General features: G+C 40.4%; 2 protein-coding genes across 7 annotated transcripts in view; one reads left to right on the top strand and one right to left on the bottom strand.

Annotated features, from left to right (window-relative positions):
• Positions 1–6,688: 6,688 nt before the first annotated feature.
• On the bottom strand, positions 6,689–24,568 carry TRMT44 (tRNA methyltransferase 44 homolog). 3 transcript variants are annotated; one of them, XM_065660092.1, is made up of 11 exons: positions 24,106–24,568; positions 21,583–21,700; positions 20,551–20,770; positions 19,485–19,553; positions 17,692–17,799; positions 16,335–16,406; positions 12,625–12,731; positions 11,832–12,015; positions 10,827–11,217; positions 9,256–9,372; positions 6,689–7,283 (listed from the first exon to the last, which is right to left on the bottom strand). In XM_065660092.1, the coding sequence occupies exons 1-11, from the start codon at positions 24,527–24,529 to the stop codon at positions 7,051–7,053; spliced, it is 2,043 nt and encodes a 680-aa protein (XP_065516164.1). In that variant the 5' UTR covers positions 24,530–24,568; the 3' UTR covers positions 6,689–7,050. The 3 variants fall into 3 exon arrangements, with proteins under 3 accessions (XP_065516164.1, XP_065516180.1, XP_065516173.1); XM_065660108.1 differs by lacking the exon at positions 24,106–24,568 and adding an exon at positions 22,236–23,470 and having other exon boundaries at positions 12,625–12,691; positions 16,322–16,406; XM_065660101.1 differs by lacking the exon at positions 24,106–24,568 and adding an exon at positions 22,236–23,469.
• ACOX3 (acyl-CoA oxidase 3, pristanoyl) overlaps positions 24,551–25,297 on the top strand; it is a 36,964-nt gene continuing 36,217 nt past the window's right edge. For 3 of the 4 annotated variants that reach the window (XM_065660064.1, XM_065660072.1, XM_065660047.1), the window contains exon 1: positions 24,551–24,624. The gene's annotated coding sequence lies outside the window, so the exon portion shown is untranslated. Of the gene's footprint in view, positions 24,625–24,865; positions 25,257–25,297 lie in introns of those variants that run through there. The other variant, XM_065660056.1, reaches the window with a different exon arrangement.

The following is a 25,297-nucleotide window of genomic DNA, read 5'->3' as shown; positions in this document are numbered from 1 at the left end:
AACCAGCTGCTTACAGCGTCTAATGAAGTACAACGCAGCCACCAGCCCTAGAGCTGGAGGAGCAGCCCCAGGACCCGCTGAACGCGGGGAGATGCACCCGCAGCTGGGTTTGCTTTTCTGCAGCTTTCTCACTTTCCCCACCTGCTGGCCACATGGAAAGCAGCACAGCATCAATATGTTCGGTGACAGGAAAAGAATCCGATCCAGGCGAGGCTGCCCTCACACCGAGGAAATTCCACAGGCCGGGAATGAAATCTCTCCGCACTTTTTTACCGTTAAAATCGAGATCTCATCTATAATGAGACCTACCAGTAAGAAACAATGCAAGAAAGGGGAAAACCATCTGATCATTAAAGCTTTTCAAAAAACAGTAAACTCACTTAAAAGCATTTTCTATCTGCTTAGATTCCAAATACAAGAATATGACTGCTTGGCTAAACTCAATATTTATGTTCACAACGTTATCAGATCATTGCTAACAGGTAATGTGTTCACTATGGGATTTCAAGTCTCTGAAACAATCTGACAAAACAAACATTAAATAATATAGAAGGAAAATTTAAAAAAAAAAAAAAAAAAGACCAAAATGCTTATGACTGCACTGTTCTGCAGTATAACAGGTAAGGATAACAAAGGCTGTACTGGATGTATTTCCTCATGATGCACCAAAGGCCAGTGAAGACACTAAGGTGCAGCAGAGTGAAAGCATTACCCCTGGGAAGGCTACACATTCAAAGAAAACAAAAGCATGATGTACTGGCAAAAAGACAGGCAACTTGAAAACTGTTCTCTCACTGTGTTGCACCTGAGAAAAGGGCAAACAATTTTCCCTTCCTCTCCCAGTTTCACGTTTATTCGTTGGATTAAAACCTGCTAACGCAAAGCTTACAGTTCAAAGCAAAAAGACATTTCACAGCTGTTGTATCTCTGTGTGCACCCCACTCACAATATTAATTAGCACTGAAGACTGAGGACAGTTTCCTCATTGCTACTACAGCGAAGCAATTACCCAAGTATTCAACATTCAGGGCAGGCTTTCTAGGAGAAGACTGTTTTGATTTTGTGTACAGTGTCTGACTAGCTGTCAGCAACAAGACTGACTGGCAGCTGGAAGGAGGGTGTTTTCACAGCATGGCAGGTGAGCTCAGCTTCAGCAGTCAGCGCCTGCCCCTTGAGCATCCGCAGCACCACGTACCGGGGAAGGGCTGGATACACAGCCCTGGAAACTAATGCAGATGGATCCACTGATCTCTGAACAAAAATTTGCCATGATGCTGCTGCCATGTAGGAATCCAAAGCTACAATCACCCATTTAGAGCTGTTGAAACCTGTTATAATAAAATTGTAGAGGGAAGAGAGGAGCTTGGTTACAATTGCTAAGCAGATTTTGTCTGGCAGAATCATAGTAATGCCCAGTTAGAAATAGCTTAAAGGAGTGCCCATTAGAGTATGGTAAATGAACACAAAAGCAGTTATGTATTTCTACCTGATAAATATGGATATTAAGTTATAATACAAAAAGACCTCGCATAAACTCAGCAAGCCCAAATAATAGTGTTCACTCACCACATGCAGAGCCCAGTCATAAAACCATGGCCACGTATATACAGACTCACAGACTCATGAGGGTTGGAAGAGACCTCTGGAGATCATCTGGTCCAACCCCCTTGCCAAGGCAGGGCCACCCAGAGCAGCTCGCACAGAAACATGTCCAGGTAGGTTTTGAAGGTCTTCAAAAAGGGAGATTCCACAACTTCCCTGGGCAGCCCGTGCCAGTGCTCTGCCACCCCCAACATAAAGAAGTTTTTCCTCATGTTGAGATGACACTTCCTGTATTTTAGTTTATGGCCATTGCTCCTCATCCTGTCACTGGGTACCACTGAAAAGTCTGGCACCATCATCTTGGCACTCACCTTTGAGATATTGATATGCATTAACGAGATCCCATCTCAGTCTTCTCTTCTCTAGAGAAGACCCAGCTCGCACAATCTTTCCCAGTAAGAGGGATGCTCCGGACCTCTGATCATCCTTGTGGCCCTACCCTGGACCCTTTCTGGTAGCTCCTTATCTTTCTTGTACTGAGGAGCCCAGCACTGGACACAGTACTCCAGATGTGGCCTCACTAGGTCAAGTAGAAGGCAAAGATCATCTCCCTTGACCTGCGGGCCACACTCCAGGATATTCTTGTCCCTCCTGGCCACAAGGACACACTGCCGGTTCATAGACAACTCATCAGCCACCAATACTCCCAGGTCCTTCTCAGCTGAACTGCTCTCTAGTAGGTCAGCCCCCAGCAGTGCTGCTGCCACAGGCTTCAGCAAGAGGAAATGTGCCAATGCCCTGGAGGAAAATCTTATGATGCTACTCACAGGTCCAGCATGGTACAACAGCAGAGCAAGGTGACTGTGATAGATAATCCTCGTGATAACGTGGGCATTACGCTCTGGGTGAATTCCCAATTAACTGCAAGTTTTGCATGAAAATACTCTTCCAAATATATAAGCAGAAATTACCAGCAATAACAAAACAGAGTGTCTGACTTCAGTTGATTCCAAATGTTTAGACACTTCAGTGGACACCTGTCTCAATATTTGTTTCAGCTGTCACTTGGTAGGGCTGTTACAGATTTTACGTTTCATCTGTTGATTCTGAAATATTTGCCAGTATGATGCCCTAAGCAAAGCTATGGATTGCTCATCCTTGCCTTATTTATATAGCTAAAGGTAGATTCCAGCTCACTAAAACATGCTAAGATCACTGAAGGTAAAGAGTTAATTCATAGAATCGTACAATGGTTTTGGTTGGAAGGGACCTTAAAGATCATCTAGTTCCACCTCTCTGCCATGGGCAGGGACACCTTCCACTAGACCAGGTTGCTCAAAGCCTCATCCAGCCTGGCCTTAAACACTGCCAGGAGTGGGGTAGCTACAAATTTTCATTTAAAACTCTGAATCAGTACAAACAAGCCCCCAAACCCATAAGCAGCAGCCTGTTATTACAAAGCATACCTAGAGGCCCATATTTGCTGCCAGGCAAGCTAGAAGACTTCCTCTAGGAATTGCTCTAAATCTGAGCTAATATTTGTAACATGAAGTGGTGACAGTAACATCGTAAACAGAACAACCCAAACTGACACATACACAGAAAATTTTCCTGGTTTGAAATGTGCCAGAAAAGAGACTGCTGTGAAGCTACAGGTGGATATTCTATGAGTAAAAACTTTGTCATATGTTTTTTTTCTTTAGGTTTAAGGAACTGATAAAAAAATACAATTCAGTCCTTCACTGAGGCTTAAGGGAGAACATAAACATATACTTTATGGCTCTTATTCAATTCAGAATATTTCTGTAGACTTAATGGGATTGTAGTTCATCTGAAGATGGAAATACAAAATCTCTAGACCCCAGCATTTCTGGTTCTAGACATCAAACTTCCTTTCATAGTCTCACTCTCATAAGGTATCTACAATACCGCGTATTTTCCCATTATAACCTACATGTCAAATAAAGCCAAATTAACTAATGAGAAGTGATGCTAATAAAGCATGGAGTAAAATGAGAGCATCACCTGAAAAATTCAGACTTTATGCTTGAACCCCTTGTGGAGCAAGAGCTTTGTTACCAGAAGAGAAACTCACTCTGTATAGTACTTCATCCATCGCTAAAGCTGAATATTGGATTAATGCCATTTTAAGATTGTGGACCACAGAGAAAGCAACAAGATAAAGAATTTGGAGAAAGCAGAGCCATTTCACACCTTCAGCAGTTACCTTCATATTTAAATGCTGAATTATGTAAGGCTGGCATTTAGATGCAAAAATATTCTCTTACCACTTCTCCAAACAACAGGGAAGTTTGTGTAATTACAGGAGATTTGCTGGCTGGCTTGCCACCTGCAGGGATGCCAGACAGGAAGGGGAACAGCCTTTGTGTGTCTGTGACAATCTGCGCACTGGTGAGTTCAGAAACAGTCTATACAAAGGAGGCAGGGTACTACAGTATAGTATGCTACACTAGTTCTGATAGCATTGCAAAAATAATAAAAGGTAGTTTTAAAGCTAATTCACTGGTCTTATCTTGTGTGCATTTGTGACTTCAATGAGTCAAAAAGTTATTTTATTCACCAGTTATCGGAAAGACTGAAGTGAAAATAAAGGCACAACCAAAATACAACCAACCTTCTTCCAACTTCTTAACCCTGACTTCCTGCAAGCCCATTTGAGATGCTCCACAGGTGAACTCTATCTAACTCAGGAAATGTTTCAAGTCAAACACATCCTACCCCAATGTGAATCATTAGGGAAGACCAATGACAGGAAAACAATTGAAAGTCTGTTTTTGCTCTTTGCACCATCTGGAAACAATCTCCATCTGCAGATCACATGAACTTAGTTTAATAGGAGCCTCCTTCTCATCAGACATTATCAGTATGTTTACCACGGTTAAGTAAGCATCATGGGGAATTCTTACCCTGCATGTAGCCAAATAAAGGCTAACACAAACGACTTCACACTTGATTGCATGCAAGTTTATATAATTCCATGGCTGTTCTCACATCTGTCCCCTCGATAACCTGTTTTCCTGAGATTCCTATACCAGTAAGAACACCATCAGCTGTGTTCCCTTACTGTGCTGCCCTGCTTCACAGAAGTTGCAGTTCATCTGGCTTACACTATTCTTCCCTTTACTCCAATCACCGTAACCGAACTACATCCAATTTGCCCCTTAGAATGTAATTTACCCAAGGGTTTATCTTCTTTTCGAAATGCCTAGTGCTAAATTCAGGACATGGTGTGTTGCTTTTGTAATTTTCTTCATAGTAGCTGGTATGGGGTTATGTTTTGGATTTGTGCCCGAAACAGTGTTGATAATTTGGATGTTTAGTTATTGCTGAGCAGTGATTACACATCATCAAGGCTGACTGGGTTTCTCATACTGCCCCACCAAGTAGACTAGGAGTGCAGAAGGGAGGGGACACAGCCAGAACAGCTGACTTCAACTGACCCAGGAGCTATCCCATACCATATGGTGTCATGCTTGGCATATAAAGCTGGGAGAAGGAAGGGGGGGGGGCAGGGCATTCAGAGTTACACCACTTGTCTTCCCAAGTAACTGCTACGCATGCTGGAGCTCTGCTTGCCTGGAGATGGCTGAACACCTGCCTGCACATGGGAAGCAGCGAATGAATTCCTTTTTCTACTTCACTTGTGCATGTGGCTTTTGTTTTGCTTATTGAGCTGTCTTTATCTTAATCCATGAGTTTTCTCACTTTTACATCTGTTTTTCTCCCCCATCCGGCTGGATGTGGCAGGGGGGAACAACAACAGTGAATAAGTGGTTGTGTGGGGCTCAGTTGCTGACACACAGTCCAGCACTAGAGACCAGAGCCATGGGGAAAGATTCAGAGCCCACCACAGCTCCTGTACTACCTGGCATACTGGATAACATGGTGTGATCCAGGAGTTAGGTGCTGCTGCAATTATCAGGGTCACTGTTATCTATCAAGAGCTACTGCTTCTTCCAGGAATGCAAAGAGAGAAGGGAGAACATACAACACTTCAGACGTGCTCCTGGCATGTCAAACACATTTAGACCCTGCTTCTTCTGCATGCACTGGATTGGAACACATTGGATTAAAGTCAGGGTGTTAGAAAAGTGGCTTTGCAATGGTTTTGAAAAGTGTTCCCAGTGTCATCTTTCATTTCTCCTCTGCTTTGTCCTCAATTATTTCATTCCTTTGTTCTTCCAATTGCCTGAGCTCTTACAGAGTTCTCACACAGCTTACTCATTCTTATGCCTAGACCTCTTTGTCTTGCAATCCATTTCTATGTCATTGCTCTCACCTCCGCATTTCAGATACTGAATTTTACAAGTACTTTGCAGTTGACAGATATGAATTATGACACTGGTTCAGTGACTGTTACTGAGAAATAATTAGGATTTCTGCTAAGTTCCTAGAATCATTTAGGTTGGAAGAGACTCTTAAGGTCTCAGGTCCTACCATTAACCCAAGTCATCACTAAACCATGTCCCTAAGTGCCCCATCTACATGTCTTTTAAATAGCTCCAGTGCTGGTGACTCCACCACTTCCCCGGGTATCCTGTTCCAACAGTTTAACAGTCCTTCCAGGGAAGAAATTTTTCCTCTGATCCAATCTAACCCCGCCCCTGGCGCAGCTTGAGGCCGTTACCTCTTGTCGTTGTCAGACTTCTGCTCCAGACACTTCACCAGCTTCAATTGCTCTTCTTCGGATGTGCATTTAAAGTTAAGCCTTTTAAAGAAACTAATAGTCTACCACAGCAAATCATCACCTGCGCAACGTGGTAAGACATTCCTCTGTTATCTGATAAGCCAAGCACTCCCATTCCAATATTATGAAACATTTTCTACTGTTACTCCTTACTTTAAAAACAAGAGGGAAAGGACAGTATGGCCTACATAGCCCTAAAAACCTACACTTACCTGTGAAAACTTCCACAATGATTTCCCAGGAAGTTATTCTTCAATTTAACACTCATTTTGAACCAGTATGAAAAACATGGACAAGAGGACTAGGGCCTGACCAAGAAACAAAGGATAATATGTAGTATTATACCACAGTAACAGGGAGAAGAAGCTGTCAGGTGAGGAAAGTGAAATCTCACCAGTTTCTGACTGGTCATAAGAAACCACAAATACTCTTGGACAATTTAGAACAAACCAGATGATTTTCATGGTTTGAAAATGCTGCATCATGTACATTTGATCTCATTGAGGATCATGAAGAGTGCCCTAGGAAACGATTTTAAACTTTTCAACTTATACAAATGCATGCTAGACAAGCCGTAACAAAATCCAAAAGTCTATACATACTTTACTATATACCTTTCCCGTGCTAATGAAAAAATAAAACAATGAGAAATACAGAACTTGTAAATTAAATGGAAAATAAGATGTGTAGGAATTGGGAAACCCCTCCATACTGTACAGATCTTCATGCACTAGGCAGTCCCAAAGTCAATCATATATTTGGTTATGTGCATCAGCTTAAACATAAGTGGCAGCATTTTATTACTGTATGTGTTTCTTCTTTTTAATCTTCTGAGACTGCCTTAGTTCCCCAGTCCCATGAGCATACGGGCAGGATTCAGAAGGCAAAGAACAACCATCAGGATGATGAATGAAAAACCAACAGAGACGTGTTTTAAATGCTTCAGTTGAAAGGCGGCGTTTCACTTCAGGCTTAGTTTTCCTTGACAGTTTCTCTTTTCTCCAGTCACGAATATGAACTCTCCCATTTAGAACTAAGATTCAGAAACAAACAAAAAGCAGCTGTGAATAGACAGCCATGGGAATTATACTGGAAAAAATGCACAGTGACAGTCTGTGAATAAAATATATGTTCTACAAATGGATCACTCAGGCAAAACCAAATGTGCCATGTGCACAGGAATGGAAAGAACTACACAACAAACCATGATATAGACATGGTCTAAAGCAGAACTGATTGTTTTCCCTGTGAGATGCTTTACTGTGATGCTGAATAGTTTGAGGTACCTTTGTATCAACTTTGTAGACGCTTATTTCAAATACAGCAGTTAGGATCATTTAGACTAATATCCTCTGAATGTAGACTGCAAATCATGACAAAGGAGTTTCAACTTCAAGAACTGTAATCCTTCCTGTGTTCAAACTACCCCACATTTGAAATATGATTAACAGTAAAAATCTAGTAAGAGTTCTATTACTTTTTCACTACACAGAAATGCTTTTGCAAAGTCAATGGCTTACTGACCCCAAAAATACACTGCACCAAGGAAATGAGAAGTCTAATCCTTTCATATGAACCAACAGGGAATTATAATTCGTCACTTTGGGCACTCTTAATTCATCTGCTGCATTAGGACCATAAAGTGCACACACACATTTGGAAACCTTTGCCAGATCCTTAAATGTGTGAACAAAACAGAATAAAAGTTATTAACAAAGAAAGAAAAAAGAAGATGAAAAACAACAGTGAAAATGAGGAGGGGGAAATCTGCCACTTCTAAGTTGCCATGCTCTACTTTCATATTCTGCTTCAATCATACCTTCTGTATGACACACCTGTATCAGTTAACTGACACTACTGCATTCTCATAACTGCTATTCCAAAGGTAACAAGTCAAATGAAAGCTTAACATCACACATTTATGCCTGGATGAATTCATCTCTCAAGGTTTCCCTGTGATATACAAATAGATCTGAACTCATACAAAGGCAATCCAGGAGTGCATTCAGCTTTTAATATCTCTCTCAAACGATGAAGAAAAATGAGCAGATCTAGTGCTATTTATGATCAAGCATATTTTTAACTAGAAAACCAGACCAGTATTGGACAAGATGCCAGATCAAAAGAAACTGCCACAGATCAGCCACTCTAAGTCCCTTTTTGTTTGTGTGTGCATCCATCTGTTTTCCTTAACTTTAAAAGAAATACACTCTAGAAAAAATGACAAAAAAGCTGCAGCCATGTTCTTCTCTGTTGTCTTTGGCATGAGCAATGTCCTTGTAGACCACTTTCTGATAGAAGTCACTTCTTATGGTGACATGGTGAAGGAAAGAATCAAACGGTCCCTACTGAAGCCCCATGGAGCTTCCATGTGATGTAAATTGCTAAGAAAGATAGGGCCTTAATCCTAGTCTTTCTTCAGAGGTAATGTGCAGACAGCATCCATGCCAAATTAAAATGCTCGCTCCATTTAACAGGTTGTAAATCCATTCCACCTATCCCTAACGACAGGGAGTCCAATTCAGACACATAATGATGCAGTGTGACTAGTTCAAAGCAAATAAAAAATAAACTCCAAAGAAAACAACAAAACCCCCACAACAAAACCCTCAAAAAATCCAAACAAATGAAAACACACACCAAACCCCACACAGAACACACCACCACAATGGGGAAAAATACTCCAAACAAACATACAAGCAACAAAACAATTATTGACAAACCCAGGCAAACACAGAAACTTGCTACTGAATTCTTTCTGCCATGCCACTACAGTCTATGTAAGCACATCAAGGCTCACAGTTAAAACCAGTCTTCATGAGAATCTGTTATTTTGTGTCAGCATTTACACTGTGGATCTTGATAAGGCCAGACAGATATTGAAAGTGGTTAAAAAAAACAAAACCACCACCACAGTAATTTTCCAGTTGTGTTTAACAGCATATAGAGGAGACAAAATTAATTATTAAAGAAAACCAAACCAAAACCAAAACCCCCTTCTTTACCTTCAAATACTTGATGATTGTTCTTGAGAAGTGTCTGCAGGCCTCCATATTCACTCTTTAGCCTTTTTAAAGTCTCTTTATGTAAGTGTTCTGCTACTTCTTTCAAGGAAAGGCTTTCTGCAATAAATAATGGTGTATCTATTAAAATGTATATATATGTAGAAGTTAAATTTTCTTAGGACTTTATAAGTTAATGATTATGAGCAGAATCTATGAATTATTTACTAGTACTGCATCAATTTTGTACTCCTGATATTATGTGTGATACAATTTTATACGTATATTGTCTATAAAATAGCAGCTTTCATTCTACAGGACTCAAGTCAGAATTTCCACAGTAAGGCATTTTTTATTTTCCTCCTTTTTTTGTAGTAACAAATAACCCTCATTGCAATAAGCACTGTTTACATGCACGTATTTAGAGAAAAGAGAATGATTCAAGGGATATCTTGTAGCAGTAACATACGACAAATAACAAGTAAATAATAAAAATGGATAGAGAAAAATGGAAAGCTGGTAGCGGGAATGCTTATAAAATTAACATCTGTTCTTTTTCTTCCTAAGACTAAACTAAAAATTCCTAATCATGTCATAATCAAATGGCACTTCAAAGCACTTCTTACACAATTCTGACAAAATGATAGCTGCCTGTTATGTTAGAAAACTTACTATTCTCCACTGATAAATGTAGATGTTCCATTTTAGTACAGAGGGAGGAGTTGTGGATTTCGTTTGGCTTTTGCAATAAAAATTGATGCAGGCCTAGTATTTAAGTGTAGAGCAAAAAAACCCCACACCAATTCCAAAATATTCTTATAAGAATATATAATTCTTATAATAACTTATAAACTTATGCTTTATTAGCATCCTAGTGTGCAATAAAACATTGCAGAATAAAAAAAAAGTGCTTTTAATTGCTACTGTACTGCTCTTGGTATTGCCTAAAAACTATTCCTCACTTGGAGTATTGTGTATAGCTCTGGTGTCCTCAACATAAAAAGGACATGGAAATGTTGGAACAAGTGCAGAGGAAGGCCACGAGGATGATCAGGGGACTGGAGCACCTCCCGTATGAAGACAGGCTGAGAAAGCTGGGGCTGTTCAGCCTGGAGAAGAGAAGGCTGCGTGGAGACCTCATAGCAGCCTTCCAGTGTCTGAAGGAGGCCTATAAGGATGCTAGGGAAGGACTCTTCGTTAGGGACTGCAGTGATAGGACAAGGGGTAATGGGTTAAAATTTAAACAGCGGAAGTTTAGATTGGATATAAGGAAGAAACTCCTTACTGTAAGAGTGGTGAGGCACTGGAATAGGTTGCCCAGGGAAGTTGTGAATGCCCCATCCCTGGCAGCGTTCAATGGCAGGTTGGACAGAGCCTTGGGTGACATGGTTTAGTGCGAGGTGTCCCAGTCCATGGTAGGGGGGCATTGGAACTGGATGATCTTAAGGTCCTTTCCAAACGTAACTATTCTATGATTCAATGATTCTATTTTAGTAAGTTTAAAAACTATGTCAATGCATTGTAAAAAGACATCCTCTACCAGCAAAAGATAATGAAAGCAAAGACAATCTCACCTCCTTGATTCCAGGTATTCCTATTTCCATCATGCCTATCAGAACATGATTTTTGGGAGGTTGCATTTAACAGCAAGTTTGCCACACTGAGAACCACGTCATCTACAAAATCCCGAGGGAGGGAAGCACAGTTTCTGATTTGTTCTACTTTTTCTCTGGGTTGAAATCCAGGCATCCAAATTGTACCAGCAGCCTCAGTCTCATTTTCAGGAAGTTCAGAGCTGGCTTCTTTGCACATATCATCAGAGTGATCCTTATGATTACATGCAACTTTTCTGTTACACATGACCACAGCACAGGTCTGACGATTATTAATATACTGTGTTATCTGCTTGTCAATCAGAGCATGCTCTGCAGGTGGATAGGTCCTGCTTTTTCCAATAAGGCTTACCTATTTAGTAGAAACAGATAAATAACTATTTAAACAGACTCCCATACACACCACCTTCCAATGTGCACATGTCTTACACAGGCTTCTAAATCTACCTACAGGAGATATTAATTCAAACTCAATGCTCATTAACATCTGAGGGCTTCTTGATTTTAGTCTCCAAATACTGGTGCCACAGAAGAAATCCAGTAATCAGGCCATAAGCCATCATGCCATGAAAGCACACGAGCAAAGATGACTTCCAGCCCTCAGATTATTTATAAAGTTAAAGCTGGATACCTCTTCCTACTCTGAGAACATTCCACTTTGAATTTCATGGACATGGAAAAGAGAAAAATTAAGTTCAAATATGCAACCCAGGCAGCTGGGAAAATTAAGGCAAAAAAAAAAAAAAAAAAAAGCCTCATGAGTTTTCCATCCTGCAGCCTGGCAAAAGAAATAATCATAAAACCTTCCCTTTCTGAGTATTTATACTATCTCTGCAGAGCATACTGTCTCAAGTAATGCAACTGCTCTTAGGACAATAATGAACAAACATCCACATGCTTCAGACAGCTAGCAGCTTAAAGTAATAATAATTAAAAAGACAAAAGCCCTACATAGTCCAAAATTACCCTCTTTGTTGATGGAATTCTAAGGCAATCTTCCTCCACATTAAAGCCGCATACAAATCCCACTTGGGCAACGAAATCAAGATATTCTCTGTACTGGGTTTTCTTGCTTTGTCTTCGGCTGTATTTTCCATAGAAATCAAAGAAGCAACAGGGCAGCACAAAGTAGCGACATGAATAGGAAGACCTACAAGAAGGATAACAAACTGCTGAACAGAATGTTACTTCAGTGAATGCACAAATTTAACAAATAACCCACTAGATACAATAATGGGAATTTTCGTTAAGTGAAAGCTGCACGAAATAGTATTTATGTCCCTCTTTTTAGCAGATCTATTATCAAAATCAAAAATACTATTTCACAAAGTATTTGCTATAGCAAATTACTGCACCAAGTTGGGTTGCAGTACTAAAGCTGCAGATATTAAGTTATTGCAGCTGGTTGCAAAGGGCACAATGGTTCAAAGTAAGGCAGAACCAACAGCAATTTTAAAAACAAACAAATAAAGAACAAAAAAAAACCCACACTACAAAACCAAACAACAGATTCACATCAGTTCTGGTGTTTGAACTTGAAAAGCAAAATGCTGTACTAAATTCTGTAAGAATGTAAATACTACATCTGTGCTTTTCCACAGGAAATGAAATTATGTAGAAATAATCAACTGCCATCAGAAGCAGCAAGGATAGCAGATGTGGTAGCAAAGTAACAGTTTACACCAAGCCCACATATGCTATTATGCTTTGGTTTGTTTGTTTAATTCCTTTCCTCCCACTTCCCTCCATCTGCAGATACCTAGCTGCAATTACAGGTATCCATGGTGTTAATTCATCTGAATGATTTCCTATGAGCCAGTCAGTGTCTGGAAAGAGATGAGTGTCATCAGGCATGATTGTAGATTCCTAAAAAAAATCCAAACCAACCAAACAATACATTTAGTGAATTATATTACAGGTTTCTTTTAATCCATTTTGTTAATAAAAGAACTAAGTAACGATATCAAATTATATAAGCTTACAAATATAAGGTGAATGAGAACCACAGACAGCTATTTTTTTCCTCAATCTGCAATTTTGCCAGGTTGTAATTTGTTATAGCTATAAAAGAAGCAAGTTAGTGACACTGGTTGGACAAAGAGTGGAATAACAGTTTCAGTTAAGGTATCTGGCACCCTAAAGACGGAGTCTTGGGTGACATGGTTTAGTGCAAGGTGTCCCTGCCCATGGCAGGGGGGTTGGAACTAGATAATTTTAGGGTCCTTTCCAACCTGGACTATTCTATGATTCTATTAAGTATCATATATTGGATTAGGATTGCTTGCCCTTCTCCTTCTGTCACATGTATGTAAGGACTTAAATTGGCAGAAAGCCACTATTTGGTATGTTTTACAGACCTAGGACTCGCATAGCAACTAATCAGAACACAGCTTTACTATTATTTTCTCCTTATTCACAGACTCTACCCAAATCAAATCCTAATAGGCAGAACATCACCCTTCACACCTAATCATTCACATAGAAGAAACCTAACCCAGCCTAACACTTTCCGCCATCTATGTTGCCATTCCATCCCCTGGTGATTTGCACCAAATCCACCTTATGATATATGGTGAAATCAGGAGCAAAAATAGGAAACAATAGGTTAAAGAAAGAAGGTTTCTTTGGTGGGCTTTGGAACAGTATTTTGCCTCATGGAATTTCAACATATATGGATTGACGAGGCATCAGCACAGAAGTCTTCCCATCACAGTACTGACTCACACAATAGTTTTCATACCTTGAACCAAGTTCAGCAAAGAAAGTACTTAAAGATTTTGATGCTGTGGAAGTACACATACTCTTCTGCAAAACCTTGTATAAATCTCAAAATAATCATGTGCAGATTTGAGAAAAAGTTTTAAATTAACTCTCCAGAGACCTTCAGGAAAAGCCGTGAAAATGATGCCCATACTCTATCTGTAGACAAAATGCATGTTTTACGAGTTCAAAATTCACATGTATATACAAAATAGTATCTACATAGGAATCAAATAAAAAAACAACCAAACAAAAAACCTAAACAAGACCAAAAAACACTTATTAGAGAATTTCAGAAATCTTAAGAATAGAATCATAGAATCATAGAATCATAGAATAGTTAGGGTTGGAAAGGACCTCAAGATCATCTAGTTCCAACCCCCTTGCCATGGACAGGGACACCTCACACTAAACCATCCCACACAAGGCTTCATCCAACCTGGCCTTGAACACCGCCAGGGATGGAGCACTCACAACCTCCCTGGGCAACCGATTCCAGTGTCTCACCACCCTAACAGGAAAGAATTTCCTCCTTATATCCAATTTAAACTTCCCCTGTTTAAGTTTTAACACATTACCCCTTAATTACATCCCAATTTCCCTCTTCGGAAAGCACTACGTTAGGTGTTTTAAGTATTAGTACGGTGTATTACTGCTCGCCTTTAATACAACATGTGTTAACCATTTTTTTTTACATACATATACTTTTAGATATTATATGTAACATTTCTTTTTGGCAGGTTAGTAGATGTTAAATTAAATGTTTGGTAAGATTTTCTTACAGTTGATTAAATAAGTTACTCCTACATTACTGTTCAGTTTTGATTGTTCAATTTAGGCATAGACGAATTATTAGTGCCACACTCCACACTTTGACAGTGACCCATAATCAAATTTGTATTCACCATGTCTGACAGCAGTTTGGCAATGTGTAACGCCACCTGTTACATTCATTTATATTGTTCGTATTGGCAGCGAGTGTCACAGATGGCAATATCCATCCTGCAACTCATGCTTTAAGTAAAGATCACAACTAAATTAGCTTTGAGGCTAACAAAAAGCTGTGAGTAGATGCTTTCTCTTCTGTGGCTCCTGTAGCTACTGGAGCCTTGCAAAATCATTTCACCCTTCCTGTTCATTATATAACTCCTTCCCTCATAAATTAGTACTTTCTTTATATATATAGTTTGGATATATTTATTGTTTTGTGTCTGGATTTTTCAAGTGTTCTCTGAAGTCTTTTTTTTTCTTTTAAGAAGATAAGTAACACATGCCCTTTTGTATTTTGTTGCCTCATGCTGCAGAGGGACAGCTGATGCTCAGAACTTTCCTTATGAGTCAAGAAATTTGAGAAACTGTAAACAGCCAGACCTTAATACAAAATGAATGGCCAAAATTCAACAATCTCCGTAATACTGAAACGTGGGCAGAAAAACAAATATATAAAACAGGAAGGAAAAGAGAAGATACTGTTTATTATGATCAGAACTAACATAATATAGTGTAACAGTGAGACACTGGCACAGGTTGTCCAGAGAAGTTGCAGACACCTCATCCCTGGAAGTGCTGAAGGCCAGGTTGGACAGAACTTGGAGCAATGTGGTCTAGTGGAAGGTGTCTCTGCCCATGGCAGGGGGTTGGAACTGGATGAGCTTTAAGGTCCCTTCCAACCTAAACCACTCTAGGATTCTATGATTCGGTAACACAAATGAAGGCTTACCACAGCTTGATATTTCAGATTGTTTCTTGAAGCCTTGCAGTACAATATGCTTGCAGAGTGCTGCAAAGGAATCTGTCAGTTTTGGCAATCTGCACCCAAAATGGCAGGGTGGCAAAGAGGAGGCTGCACAAGGCTGTGAAAGCTCCACCTCCCATCTGTGAAAACTACTGCTCTTTTACTGATTTAACACAAGATGTTAGCATTCAAAGATATCTTGATTTAACTTTTAAACAAAACTACCATAAAACAACCACAGGTGGAAAATTCTATTGAAGCTGCCAATTTTTGAGAGAAAAGTGAGAAATTTCAGGAGTCTAGAGAACAAGAAGCCATGAACCGCACCTCCAAAGTGCAACTATTTACCACACTTTGACAAGCATCTGACCAAGAACAGATGGAGTTAGTGAAAGTTCCTATGCTCACAAAAATGCTAATGTGGAACTTAAAATGTAATCCCTCTTTCAGACTCATTCATTTCCTGTTCATTTTTTAATGAAGGCTATTATTGCTATTATTTACCATAAGCTCAGTACAGCAGAGATTGGCTCCTTTGAGGTTCAACAATTCTGTCCCCCAAACAGCACATAGCACTAGAAGGTCAGAATCACGTTCAAGAATAAATTGTGCACAACTCTGGATATTAATATGTTTTATGAGGTACAGAGGTGCAAACAAAGCTGCTTAATACTGATCTTCCAGTAAAATCAAAGATTGTTTCTGGTGTGCATGTCTGTATATGCAGGAAATCAAGACAGTCTTCTCAGCTGAAAAATAAGGAAGTTGCAAATATACAAGCACTGCTCTCCTACTTCCCTTAACAATGTACAGTCCCACAAGATATGTGTGTCATCATCCCAAACCCACAGATCACTTTTGAGAACTGTTTGCAACCTTGTATATTTGATTACATTTGCATCAACACAACTTGAAGCAATGAACAAATGAATAAAGTTACAAATCAGTAAAACTGACATACATTTGCATAATACCTCTAAATGAGTTCCTGCTCCATACATGTCCCATATTTTTCTTCTCCTCACATCAATTCCTCTACCTGAATGCTGAAATATTTGAAGAAGAAAAAGTATAATTTTTAAGTATCACTTTTAGCAGAAACTGACAAACAGCCTCACTAAATGTACACAGCAATACTGATTATTTCATTCATACTACAATTTAGACACATAATGAAACACAGCCTCACATTTTGGGTAGAAGCTTTTTGTTTGCTTTCAAAATATCAAAACATATCCCAAGGTGAGTATTGCTGCAGCACCCACAGGGCTCAGGGCAGAGGGCTACTCTAAGCAGTTCTTGCTGGAAACACACCCTTCAACTACTGAAGTCAATTAAGCTGCTGGAGTCCAAACATACTTTTCTCTGTGTGAACTGATGAGAAGAGGAAATAAGACTAGAAACTAAAGCAAGACATAAAAATGCATAAGTTACAGTATCTGAACTTCGATAATCCTGTGCAGAACTAACCAAAATGAGGTACCAGGTCTCACGAAACTCTCACACATGATTTCTTGCCAGTCAACAATGTTTGCCAGTACTACAGCAGTGATGACCTAATGACATACGAAAAGAAACCTCTACAGGGAAAATACTGGTTTACAGCAGATCAAATTTTTCTCGCCACACAAGGATAGAAAACTTGTGCTAGGAGAACTTGGGACTTTTTCTTACTCCCAATGGCATCTATTGATCAAATAGGAGGTACTAATCTCTTCTACACACTCTAACATGTTCTCCCAAAAGTGGAAAATATAGTTTTCTGAAACAGACTCAACTTCACTGGGTTTTGCTCAATCTCACTTTCTTCGCTGTTTCAGAAACTATGCCTTAAGCAACTGAATTCTGCTGTTGCCATATATTCATTCCTAAAAGCTCATTACATTGATAGGCATTTTCACAATTCACAGATGACAGGATTGTTTCTAAAGATACAGAAAACATTTTCCAGGCACGACAAGAAGAATTCAATTTCAACAAAATTAGGTTCATGGAAAGCATCTTGCAAGACAGAATCTCTATATTAAGATTACCCATTCCCTTTTGCTTTGTCTAGAGCACAACTAAATTATGTAAGCCCTTTTTATTTTCCCTCTTAGTGTCTTACCTCTGAAAACTAGCCTGGAATTGAAGTCAATTACACTAATACATTAAGTGAAAGGTTTCTGAAGCTCTGCTAGAATTTTATCCTGGTAACTCAAGTGGCAAAAGTCCTGTTTTAGCAACATGAATTAACAATTTTGGCTATCTGCATGCCAGATAAAAGAAAACATAACAAGACTACTGATTATCTCTGGGTTTTGATTATTATTTAAAAAGCACTCTATTTACCCCTTCACTATTTAGAATATGAACCAGGAGACCATTTCCACATCCAAGATCTACAAATGACTGTTTCTTAGTCAACCCTTTTTCCTTTCTCTCTTCTTCCCAAAGAATCTAAGACAAGAAAAGAAAACATTTTAGACTTCTGCTCTCATCTCTCCTGTAAGAAAGCAGCAGAGGTTACTGGAAATTAAAGCAGAAAGCTTGAAGAGAATGCAGATGTGACAGAAGACCTTCCCTGTAGTCACAGAGAAAATAACTTGACAGGTGGGAAAAAAAAACAAACCACCAAACAACAAAACCACAAACTGTTTACAGAGAGAGACAGGAATTATGTGATCATCAAATCATAGAACAGTTAGGGCTTAAGATCATCTAGTTCCACCCCCCTGCCATGGATACTAGACCATGTCACCAAAGACTCCGTCTAACCTGGCCTTGAACACTGGATGGAGCATTTATCACTTCTTTGAGTAATTTGCTCCAGTGCCTCACCACCCTCAAAGTAAAGAACTTTTTCTTTATATCTATCCTGCACTTTCCCTATGTAAGTTTAAATCCATTACCCCTTGTCCTATCACTAAAGTCCCTGATGAAGAGTTCCTCTCTAGCACCCTTGTAGGCCCCCTCCAGACACTGGAAGGCTGCTATGACGTCCCCACGCAGCCTTCTCTTCTCCAGGCTGAACAGCCCCAACTTCCTCAGCCTATCTTCATAAAGGCTCCAGCCCCCTGATCATCCTTGGCGCCCTCCTCTAGACTTGTTCCAGCAGTTCCATGTCCTTTTATGTTGAGGACACCAGAACTGCACACAATACTCCAAGTGGGGTCTCACAAGAGCAGAGTATAGAGGCGCAGGATCACTTTCTTTGACCTGTTATTATACTCCTTTTGATGCAGCCCAGCACACGGTTGGTTTTCTGGGCTGCGAGCACACACTGATGGCTCATGTTCAGTTTCTCATCAACCAACAAAGTATCAGTCATTTTCTAAGTGCTAAGCACACACTCCAATTTCTTCTGAGTCACTGGAAGTTGAAATTCAACAAGGCTATACAGCCCTGGGCTAGACTGAGTATAAATGTAAAGTAACTTGCTAAAACAAAGGCAGCCCTGGATAAACAGAGGAAGCGGCAAGTAAACTTCAGTGTCTCTGCAAGTAACACCACAGAAAAATTTACATCCACTGTATTAAAGAACTGGTGGCAGAGTTGAAAATAAAAACAAAAATGTTCTTTGTAATCAACTGGCTATTGGCACATGTAACACTCTTCCAATAACTAAAGGGCGCCTACAAGAAAGATGGAGAGGGACACTTTACAAAGACATGTGACAGGACACGCGAGAATAGCTTTAAATTGAAAGAGAAAAGATTTAGATTAGACATTAGGAAGAAATTCTTTACTATGATGGCGCTGAGGCACTGGCACAAATTGCACAGAGAAGCTGTGGCTGCCCCACCCCTGGCAGCGTCCAAGGCCAGGCTGGCCGGGGCTTGGAGCAACCTGGTCTAGTGGAAGGTGTCCCTGTCTGTGGCAGGGGGATTGGAACTAGGTGATCTTTAAGGTCCTTTCCAATCCAAACCACTCTGTAATTCTAGGATTCTACTGAAACCCACAAACCCCACACCCTTTCACTCAACATCTTCCTTTTGCCTTGTATGCCTGTAATAACTTCAGGTCATTCTATTTAAAAAAAAAATACAACAAGTATAAAATGAAAATACTGATTTTCTGTAGGGAAATTCTATTACTAGGCAATAGAAACTTATAGTATAATCTTAGGGAAGGCAGTTCCCTACCAGCAAGTAGGTGGCAATGGCAACATCTTCATAAACAAATTTCTCAGGATCTGTCACTTCAGGCCACACCTTCAAAAAGAGAAGAGAAAAAATATTTTCTGCACCATCTGAAATTACTTCAAAAAGTGGTCAGAGCAATCTGGATACCCATCCACTTCAACAGGTTTCTTCACTTCACGCATGCTGTACTTTAATCTCATTAAAAATACACGCAAAGAATATAAATAAAGACTGCCTGATTTTGTGAGTCACACAAAAGAATTGTGGCATAAAGAATGTCTGCTGTCATCCAATCAAGTAAACAGCTACAGCTGTTCTGTAATAGAGCATGCATCCTTTTGCTTGACTCAGAAGAAAAATACTTGTATTATTCCTGAAACACTGATAATATGAATATTTGTAAATGTATTTTCAAAACATAATAGACATAGAATTATCGTGGCACAACAGAACATGAAGAATCAAAATCTGAAGTAGGAAGACAGAAAGTATTATCCCTATTTTGTGAATGAGAGAACCGAAACAAAGATTAAAATGCTCCAACACTACATTAATTCTATTGCAAAGCTAAAGACTGAACCATTACCTTTACCCAGAAGTCCAATTTTCCTCTAATTATATCTTTCTATGAGTGCAGAAATATCAACAATAAAACCTTTCAACATTTTCACAGTATGTTTTACAAAATCATTTCCCAATTTTTCTTGCTTGCAGCTACAGTCTGGTGTACAGTCATTAATTCATACAGAAATTAAGATGATCACAGTCATTTTTCAGCATCCCCAGGGTAAAACAGTAATACAACATTGCCCCTCTAACTGAAACACATACTAACATAGCATCCAAATTTGAGTAATAGTAAGTTCAACCTATTTGCTATCCAGAGCTGCTTCCAGACTAAGCTTTTGGAGAACGAAGGGCTTTATTTACGCTTTCTAGTGTGGATGACTTCGCATTTAAATCCACTGCTTGTGGATTTAATGAAAGAAGCAACTTCACAAAACAAACTACAAAAAATATAGGAAAGCATAGGAAAACATATTATTACTGCATTTACTAAATTTACCTTTACCATCTCCTTGTATTTTTCTTTAAGGTCTTGATAAACCTTGCTGTATTTTGCTACAGAAATGAGTGAGAGTGTACTTTTAAACTCACTGGGCTTTTGCTCCACAGACCATTTAGCCAATTTGGACAAAAGTTCATTTCCAACCCATGCTAGTTTAGGGTATGCAATTCCATCTGAAAACCAGTCTTCTGGAAATGGAGCTACAATAGAAACAGACCTTTAAAATAAAATAAAAACCTTGTATAAATACAGCGTATTTCATAATTTCAGCTACTTCAGAGAGAATACAATGATTAAATGGATTAAAAAAAGGCAAATCAGAGATATAAAAGTAGACTGGAGAATGAGAAAATACATAATACACAAAACCAAAATAAAACAGTGAAGTTACTGAATAATGGAACAGTCTCCCCTGAATTTTGTTAGACAGCTTAATATCTGCCCAAACACTGCACATAAGAGTCCTTGCTGCATTTAACACAGAGACCAAAGTCTCGCATACGATGAGAAACCTGATTTAGCAAAATGTCCAAACACTAACTAGTAAAAGTGAATTAATGAAATTTTCATGAAAATAACAAGAAAATTTAGAAGGAAAATATATCAGTTGGTATGCTTGATTATTTCATCATCTCCAGCTTTACCGATATTTTACTAGAGCTATGCCTGCAAATGCTCAGGACAAAGCTGCAATGGTCTATGTTTCAACGACTGCAGCTCAGTAAGTTCACAGCAGTTCTAGTATGACCCTCAACCTTACCAACACTCTCAGAATCTGAGCTCTCCCAGGCATAGCTAGTTCCTCATGATCAGAATATGCATACTTTTTTCTAGACCCCACATGAGTACATTCAATGTATACATTCAAAGTTGAAACAGATTTGTGTTGTTTTGGGTATTGTAGATGTTTAACAATCACTACTGTCACTTACATATCAAGATGGAAATTACCTAGATACCTATATTAAAACATGGTGTGAACCTTGCCATAACTCAGGGTTTGCTTCCTCTCTTGCTTCCAGCACTTACCATTCCTCGTCTTTTATGTATACAAGTTGAATTTGATAAATATTGCACTTTTTAATCTTGTATTTTCCTTCACTGTTTTCCTCCAAGGGCAGAAAGGTCACAGTTCCATTGTAAACATCTGAAAAGATACATAGTGATAGGTTATCCCATGGTTCAAACCATCCTTTTTAGCACCAAACCAAACTTTTATCTCTTTACTATATTAAGTTAAAATTAGTGAAGCAATATCTAGGACAACACAGGAAAAATCACAGTGCTAAGAATAAATCCATTTCTTGGTGTGTCTGACATTTAAAACTACTATCCTGTTTGAATTTCCCAAATTTAGCATTCTACTGCATGATGTTTTCAGAACACCCAAGGCTGACTGCCAAGACTTTCTTTAAACCTATTTCAGTAAGGTAAAAGCTAGACAACGAGATTTTTCTACCACAGAACTGGTGCCTTCCCCTGCCCCACAGTAAATCCAGAATCCTGGGAAGCACATTCCAAATCAACTGAAACCCCGGTATTAGATTAATAAAAACTAAAAAAATAAAAAAATATCAGTTCAGTATTAATAATCAATATCATTAATATCAATTTTGCCATGTTCAAGCATGGGATCTATTTATTGTGTGAACTATTCCATGATTATAATTGAGCAGAGATACCTTCCTCACTGTCATGAAGCTTTCCAAAATAGAGTTCCTGGATTAGGCACTGTAAAAAACACATTATCTATCCCTAAATTAGTATCTCAGAACTCTGAAGGCAGATAATCTGACAAGATCTGGTTTTAGGTGAAGGTGCATATATTAACATGTTATGCTCAGCAACAACACTACTGATCTTAACAGTATTAACCACCTGTAGAATAAAACGATTTACGTCCAGTGACAGATTCTAAACACTAGAGATTCTGGAAGAGTTGAAATAGGCTGACAAACAGCTGGCAATGCACTTGAGCGCCTATATTATATTTCAAGAAGATATTCTGCAACTTTGCCACATTTCATTCTTTAATATCAATCATACACGTACCGTAACTAACTCCTACACAATTAAAAACAGAGACTGTGTCCTTTTGAAATAACTTACAAATAAAAAGGCAATTGCAGCAGAGTATGAATTGCATGATAAAGCCTAGTACTCACATGCTAGTGATTTATTTTTAATCTTAATAACTTATTCTCTATATCCTTCCTATAAAGTGACTGCAAAAGCATTCACTTTTACATATTTTATGGCACATAATATGTAAGCATTATTGCTTTATAAAACACTTGCAAAAATCTTTTCAGATGCTTATCCAGGGTGACTTCTTCAGAATAACTTGCTCTCATTTTTGAAAACGTTCTGACAAATGCAAACCTTCAAACCAAGAATGCTGCAGAGGCCGAGTAATCAAATTTCAACGGACAATTTTCTGAGACAGAAAAGGATAAATTAGCAATAGAGCAAACATTAAGTCTACCTTGGCCTATCCTTAGCCAATTCCCTCTCTTCCTTTAAACTTTACTTTTAAATGTTATTTTCCTAATTAAATTATTCTCCCAAGCTTTTTGTTACAGATAGGTTCTCTAGATGTAGCTCAGGAACATCTTAACATCAAAAGAAAAAACATACACTTCCTTTTGATTTGAAGGTATCAGAGTAAGAATTATAGGCCCCAAGAGCCCCCCATAAATGGCTACAGGTCTTTGTGAATTGTAAGTTTAATTGCTTCCAGAATTCTGATTCTTTTCAAAGCTTTACTATTAGAATTTAACCCCATCCATACTTCTCCCCAAATTTATCTTAAAAAGGTGTCAACTTCTACCTTATATGTTTCTTAATGAGCAGGATTTACTGCAGCATATTACCATCCTACAAGGTAAAAAACCAAAGCAAACAAACCCAACCAACCCCCCCCCCCCCCAAAAAAAAAAAAAAAAATTAGCTTAATCTTTAAGCAATACTAAGCAATAAATCAACACAGCTCAGCTTGCTCGGACAGGTGCCACAGCTGCCTGCTTTTTTCATTAAGTGCATTTCTAAAGGCTACCATCATTAGGTGTGCACCACAAGCAGCATTTTTTGTATGGGCAGATTACTCAGGACAGAACCATGCAGGATGACAGCCCTTCTTGCTTCTTCAAAGACAAAAAGATGAGCAGTCTTTTACACCTCTTCAGGAGCAGGGTACTTAGCTTCCCTAAGTGCTTTCCTCATCTCAGCAGCACCTTACACGTAACACATGAGCTCCTCCCTTACTCTGCCTCCCCAAGGCTGTAGATGGGGTTGTTTAAACAGGAGTCCTACAGGTGCTTGGTCTCTGTAATTTGTATTTCAACTGCTGACACTTCCCAGCACTACAGAAAAAAGAGGTAAAAAGAAGATCTAAGCACACGACAACAAATCTGCACTCTCACAAGTAGGCACAAAGTGGTTTTCCTCTGACTTGCGAGACAGCCTCGGCCGGGCCCGCAGCAGACACCGCGCCCCGGCATGGCGGTGCTCCCGCTGCCCTCCGCCCTCCCTCGCCGCCGAGCTCCCGCTCACCTTGGACCGCCAGCTCCTTCACCGGCGGGGCCGGGGGGCCGGCGGGGCGCGCCCGGGGCAGCAGCGTCCTCAGCACGGCGCGGAGCTCGGCGCGGGGGCCCGGCCCGGCCCACGGCGTGAGAGGCGGCGGCAGCTGCCCGTGCCCCGGTGACAGCTGGGCGCAGACCTCCCTCCAGAGCCGGCCCAGCTCCGCAGCCCCGGCAGCCGCCACTCGCTCCCCCTCGCTTCCCCGTACGGCAGCGAAAGAAGGACGCCCTTCCCCGCCCTCCCCAAGCACCACCGTGCCCTCCACCTCAATGGCGGCGCCGCACAGCCGCCTGTTGGCCACTTGCGGCTTCTCCAGCCAGACGCGCACGGCCGCCCAGAAGCCGCGGGGCAGCGCGGCCCCGCCATCCCGCACACCCGCGGTCCGCACAGACCCCATCGCCCCCCCGCCGCCGCGGAGGGGTAGGAGGCGGAGCGCGTCGCAGGCTGCTTCCGTCAGTTCCGGACGCGGGGACGGAGACGGCGGTAGCCCAGGTAGGGGCGCGTCCTGGCAGCTTAGGTCGCGGCTTGGAAGCCCAAGCGGCGCGGCCGCGGGGTGTCCGCCTCAGAGCGCAGCGGCGGCGGGAGGGCAGTGCCTCACATTTACCCTCCCCGGGAGCCGCAGCGGCTGCCATGTGCGGCGAGGCAGGGAACTGCTGCGGGTACTGCAGCGGGGAGACACGGGGCTCCGTCCGTGTGCAGAACGAACGTGGGCTAGGGCACTTGCTGTGTGTACAGCGTGTGTCTGGGGAGGGCGGTTTCGTGGTGCTGGTGGCTACGGTACATGAGCATAAAAACACCTTCTTGAAAGCGGACTCAAACCTGGGAGGCACATTTCTGCCCGGTGCTTAAGGAAACAAATCTCGGTGCGTTTTTCGTAGTAAAACCGGTACATTAGGTGTTACTTAGTTTTCTTTCTGAGGAGGAGCGAGGCTGGGCTCCGAAGTGGGGCAGTTTCGATAGCGGTTGTGCAGCGAAACCTCAAGGACTCTTAAGCCCTGCCTTTAACTTCTCCGGTGTTGTCTTACTCTGGGCAACCGCCATCGGTGGCTTTTAAATTCATTTTCTAGCGGCTCTGCATTTGCGAATGTTTCTGGCAGCATGATGGCACAGTATCGTTATTGAGGGTAAGTAACGGTGATACACTGCAGACGAAAGTACTCGCTCG

This window comes from Lathamus discolor, chromosome 1 (assembly GCF_037157495.1).
Source record: "Lathamus discolor isolate bLatDis1 chromosome 1, bLatDis1.hap1, whole genome shotgun sequence".
Classification (NCBI taxonomy): domain Eukaryota; kingdom Metazoa; phylum Chordata; class Aves; order Psittaciformes; family Psittacidae; genus Lathamus; species Lathamus discolor.
The sequence above is the reverse complement of the archived record's forward strand: the minus strand, read 5'-3'. Positions and strand labels throughout refer to the sequence as shown.